Source organism: Spermophilus citellus (assembly GCF_964194105.1).
Source record: "Spermophilus citellus genome assembly, chromosome: 2".
NCBI lineage: Eukaryota > Metazoa > Chordata > Mammalia > Rodentia > Sciuridae > Spermophilus > Spermophilus citellus.
In genome coordinates this window covers 5,063,189-5,068,702 of record NC_138183.1, presented here as the reverse complement: position 1 = coordinate 5,068,702, position 5,514 = coordinate 5,063,189, and the positions used below count along the sequence as shown (strand labels likewise).

At 56.8% G+C, this 5,514-nt stretch overlaps 1 protein-coding gene across 1 annotated transcript; it reads right to left on the bottom strand.

Moving 5' to 3' along the window:
* Positions 1–2: 2 nt before the first annotated feature.
* On the bottom strand, positions 3–3,835 carry UCK1 (uridine-cytidine kinase 1). The gene is made up of 7 exons (XM_081280015.1): positions 3,671–3,835; positions 3,328–3,487; positions 2,444–2,540; positions 2,101–2,243; positions 1,916–2,010; positions 1,706–1,754; positions 3–1,352 (listed from the first exon to the last, which is right to left on the bottom strand). Exons 1-7 carry the CDS (start codon positions 3,827–3,829, stop codon positions 1,171–1,173), a joined length of 885 nt encoding a protein of 294 aa, XP_081136141.1. The 5' UTR covers positions 3,830–3,835; the 3' UTR covers positions 3–1,170.
* Between the last annotated feature and the right edge of the window lie 1,679 nt (positions 3,836–5,514).

Below are 5,514 nucleotides of genomic sequence, written 5' to 3'. Positions count from 1 at the left end.
CATTTGTATCTGATATTATTTATTGAGTCTCCCTCTAAAGGAACCCAAGCTTAACACAACTGTTAAGACTCAACAGAAGGCCCTGGCGCTGCACGCAGCTCAGGAACGCCGTGGCTGGTAACTATGAGTTGTGCTCAACAGGAAGAAAGGGAAAGAAAATGTGCCTAGCTTGTGGCAATGGCAAAGGACACTTTTTTCCAGAAAGGGTGGTCACATGGGAGGGAAGACAAACTTGGACAACGGACAGGACCATTTGTGAGGCCCTGAGGTCTAGCCTTGCATGAGGGAGCCACCTGAACACCTGCAGGCCAGCACATGCTGTGGCTGGAGGCTGCTGCCCTGGACACAGCTGAGCTATACCAGGGACAGCCCATCCAGACAGCCCCGGTAAGGTGGAAGCACCTGGCCCTGTGGGACTGTGTGCAGACTCTGTTCCAGCCAGAGCAGACCCAACAGCCCACTGCCTGCTGCCCCAGGATGCAGGAGCCATGCAGGCACCTGGGGTCTGGACCCCTTGCCCTCTGTGGTGCTGGTTAGAGAGATGGTGGCTGATGCCAAGGTTCCTGCCTCTTCTCTGTCACTGAGGCACAGGCAAGAGGGAAGGAAATGGCTCGGAGGCACCTTAGACCAGCACTCACCACATTGGACCACAGCCCAGTGGTGGGTCAGAAAAGGTTTCTAGGGCACCACGAGCCTTGGGGTATGGAACAGAATGAGGGAGAGGAAGCAATGGGCCCTGCTGGACAGTCCACCAGGGTGAATAGTGCCTCTTAAAGCCTGTTTCAGTGATGGGCGAGTAAACCAAGCCCTACTGGGAAATTCTCACCAGTCAGACACACCAGGCCCACAGTGCCCAGGCTGCTTCCTCAGGTTTCCCAACGCAGACTGGCATTCCTCCCGGGGACAAGCACACAGGCTAACCATGAGCCAGGGCACTTCAGTGACCCCCAGAGAAGTTAAAACCTCCCTAAACGAGAGGAAGCCCTGTCTCTACCTACCAAAGTGAGCTTCCCCCCAAGAGCACAGGAGCCTTGGCCCTGACACCACCTTAGGACAAGCCAGGGAGAAGCACTGCTGCCTTTTAAGGGCAAGAGGTGCCCCATGCCCGTCCCGAAACTCGGGTCTGTGGGGATCCCTGCTGGCAGACTGGGGGACAGCACGTAATGGCCCTCAGTGGGGTCTGCTGCTGGACTCCAGGTGCGACCGTCTACCAGAGGCCAGCACCCTGGGGTGGTCTCCTGGCTCAGAGAAGGTTCTCTTGTAGCTCCGCCCGTTGGCTCCCCCTCGGTGCCGCTTACAGAGGTCGCCATTCAAGATGTCCTGGATGTGCTGCACAATCAGGTTGATGGCAACTGCAGACAGACAGTGGGTGCTCAGCTGTCCTCCCTGCTGCGCCATAGGACTGCTGCTGGTGTGGGGCCTCCCCCTCCCCAGGGGCCACTAGCCAGGTCCTCACAAGCCACCACACATTTTAGCAGACAGAAACCGCAAGACAGGATGTGAGACAGTAAAACTCAGCAGCTCAGTTTGCTGCGGGAGCCTAGGCTGCTTGGGAGCCTGGTTAAAGCCCTGCCCTGTCTGTGCTGAACTGCGCCTCAGATAGACACTGGTGGGCCTTGTGCACTTGGGAATCCTCAACAGCAGAGGCATGAGACAGCAGTCCTGTGTGGTGGCTCTGGGAGGACTTGGCCGGGCAGTTTCTTACCCATATTGTCAACCCCTCGAGGGATGATGACGTCAGCATACTTCTTTGTCTGCGAGACACAAAGGGGTTCTCATAAGATTTCTCCTTCCCAGGACTGTGTAAGAGTGGGGGACCAAGGTGGGGTGCCCCAGGATGCTGGTGTTATCAGCAGGTGGGGAACAGGGCACAAGTGTGAGAGAAATGGGTTTTCAGACAGATGAAAGGCGGTACCGGAAGGCAGAACTCCTCGAAGGCGGGCTTGACGAAGGTGGTGTACTGGGTCAGGATCTGCTCCAGGTCCCTCCCGCGGTGCACATCCCGGAGAACTGCGGTGACAGGAAGGAAGCACCACGGTCAGCCCTCCCTCAGGACTCACAGCCACCGCAGCCAGGGCACAGAATCCCCAGATGCACTACCTCTCCGAGAGAGCCTGACGTCAGAGTCCGTGTCCACGAAGAGGCGCAGGTGGAACATGTCCCGAATCTCCTGGCTATAGAACACCAAGATGCCTTCGAACAGAACGACGTCTGCAGGATAGACCACAGTGGTTTCCAGCAACCTACCAGGCACAGAGGAAGCAATGGGCCCTGCTGGGCAGTCCACCATAACACCAGGGAGAATGACTCTGGGGAGAGGACAGATGTAGGCAGTGGTTCACAGAAATGTGGCAGGTCCTGCCATGGGGCAGTCTTTGTAGGAACCCAGAGGGGACGCCCTAACCAGCTCTCTTTTTGGACCTCCTGGAAGCCACCTGCTTACCTTGAGTGGGTCACAAAATCGTAGGTTGGGACTTCAACAGTTTTGCCCTCCACGATGTTTTTCAGAGTCCTGTGCATCAAATCATTATCAAAAGCATCTGCAGAGATGAAGCAAAGGGCAAGACAACCCAGCTGCCCTTGTGCCACGGACAGGAGGGCACTAGGGATACTGAGGACCCTACAGGACATTCAGACTAGAAGCTGCCCCTGCAGTTTCTGTTTGTTAGTGACACAGTCCACTGCAGTTTTACAGACCACACAGGACAAAGTTGCCCAGACTGCCTTCAGGCAGTGCACGGCCCAAGCTGTCCCACCAGGAAGCTGCAGCACACTGGCCAGCAATGGAAACCAGGGAGTCAGGCCTCCCTCCTCTCTCTTGCTGGGAATAATCAGTGGGAATGCTGCTTTGCAGGCCTTCTTCCTCCATATCGCTGGGCAGACTCTGTCCCAGAGATAGCAAGCACCTTCCAGATCGGGGAAGGGCTGCAGGGCCCTGGGCCCTAGATCACCCACTGCTTCCCACAGCTGGCTTCCCTGAGGACTTTGCCCCTGGGCAGGTGGGTAAGGGAAAGGCCACTCTAGACAATGGGGTGTGCAAAAGACCTTATCAGCAGCAAGCTGGAGGAGGGAAGGCAAGGGGATTTCAAATGGACTGAGCAGTGGTCCCCAAGGCCCCTCCTGCCCAGGTTTCCTGACTGGCTCCAACCAAACTCCTGCAGGGCACCCAGGCCCAGAGAGCTGGTCCAATCCTCCTGACTTGACTTGCAGGAACCCAGAGGGGAGGCCCTCTGCAGGACATGTGGATAACTTCCCTGACCCCACTGGGGCTGATCCCTGCACAACCCAGGCCCTGGCAGCCTGCCTGGGCAAGCTCTCTGGGTGTACCTGGGTGGTCGAAATTGTACTGTCCCTTCAAGGCCTTAGCCTTCTGCTCCGCGGTCAGGACCTTATAGAACCGGTCCTGGCTCAGGATGACCAGCTTGCGCTGCCGGTGGTCCACCTCGTTCTGTCCCAGCAGCTCCATGATCTTCTCACATACCGTGGACTGGGGACACATAAACAGCACCCCCCGCTGGCACGGCGGGCGACTCCGCCCGCAGGGGGCTTCCGCCCGCCAGCAACAGGTGGCGCGGGGTGAAGGCGGCAGGGACCTGCGGCCCGGGCGGAGAGGGAGCCCGGGGTCGCCGCCCCCGCCCCGCCCCGCCCCGCCCGCCGCCCGCCCGCTCACCTTCCCGCTCGCCGTGCCGCCGCTCACGCCGATCAGGAAGGGCCGCGGCTGCGGGCGGTCGGCCTCGGGCGCGGCGGCCCCGCAGTCGCCACCTCCCGCCGAAGCCATGTCGGCCCCGCTGCGCCACCGCGCCCGCCGCTTCCGGGGCCCGCGGCGCATGTGCGCGGGGGGCGTGGCCGCGCTCGGGGCGGAGCCTCGGCGCTCTCCGTGGGGGCCTCGCGCCCCGCCCGCGCCGCCTGCCGCACGTGCGCGTCCTGCGCGGCCTCCGCGGCGTAGCGGGCAGGTGTCCTCGAGCGCGCAGACCCGCGCTGGGCCGGCAGCGCGAAGGGCGGTAGAGGCTCGCGGGTGGGCTCCCCCGCGCCCGGCTTCTCCCTCCCGAGGGAGGCGAGGCCGCGACGGGCGGGCGGGCGGCCCCAGGCGCCTGGGGCACCTCGGATGCAGGGGCTGGAGAAACCCGCGGACGCCGGGGCCACTGCCGCGTCACGTCGGGGTGATCGCCAGCTCAGGAGCGCTGTGGGCCCTCCGGCGGCCAGCGCGAGGGAACTCTGACCTCTGCAAGCCTGCGGAGGACGACGTGGGGCCTCGGGCCCGGCCGGGTCCCGCTGGATCTGGCGGGCGCGCGTGATGGCTCGGGGAGGTTCCGCCAGGAAGCCACACGGACGGGGACACCCCCGGGCACCTCCTGCGCCCGTGTGTGCGGTTCTGGACGGCCTGTTGGGGACCCCGCCGGCACAGGCCGATGACACTGACCGCATTTTATGTATTTCATTTCCTATGGTTTTTTCCCTTAGTATTTTTATTGCAACATCATGTGACTTAGAGGACTGTTTACAAATGCAGTGCTCGGCCTTTGAGACAATTAAAAAACTTTTAAGAACTAGAATTTTAGGGCTGGGCTGGGGCTGGGGCTCAGCGGTAGAACGCTCACCTAGCATGTGGGAGGCTCCGGATTGATCCTCAGCACCACCTAAAAATAAATAAATAAATAAAATAAAGGTGTTGTGTTCAACTACGACTAAAAAATATTTTTAAAAAAGAACTAGAATTTACATAGTGGTTTGTTTGACTTGTTACTATAGTGAAGACTAAGGGAAGAAATTTTGAAGCAGAAATACAATGATTTTCACACAAAGAGAGACTTATATTCCTCCCTTACATCATACAAAGGGAGGTAAAGGGGCTGGGGTTGTGGCTCAGTGGTAGAGTGCTTACCTAGCACATGTGAAGCACTGGGTTTGATCCTCTGCTCCACATAAAAATAAATATAATAAAAGGGAAGAAGAAAGAAAAGAAAAAAGAGGAAAAACGACAGAGGATAAAAAATGTGGCATATACACAATGGAATATTACTCAGCAATAAAAGAATAAAATCATGGCATTTGCAGGTAAATGGATGGAGTTAGAGAAGATAATGCTGAGTGAAGTTAACCAATCCCCCAAAACCAAATGGCTAATGTTTTCTTTGATCTAAGGAGGCTGGCTCATAGTGGGGTAGGGAGGGGGAGCATGGGAGGAATAGATGAATTCTAGATAGGGCAGAGGGGTGGGAGGGGAAGGGAGGGGGCAGGGGGTTATCAGTGATGGTGGAATATGATGATCATTATTATCCAAAGTACATGTATGAAGGCATTAATTGGTGTGAATATACTTTGTATACAACAAATGCATTACGATTCCTTTTACACATATAGAGCACAATTTTTCATATAATGCTAAGTTAGCCAATCCCAAAAAAACCAAATGGCGAAAATTGATATGAAAAATTGTGCTCTATATGTGTAATAGGAATTGTAATGCATTTTGCTGTCTCATATATATATATATATATATATATATATATATAT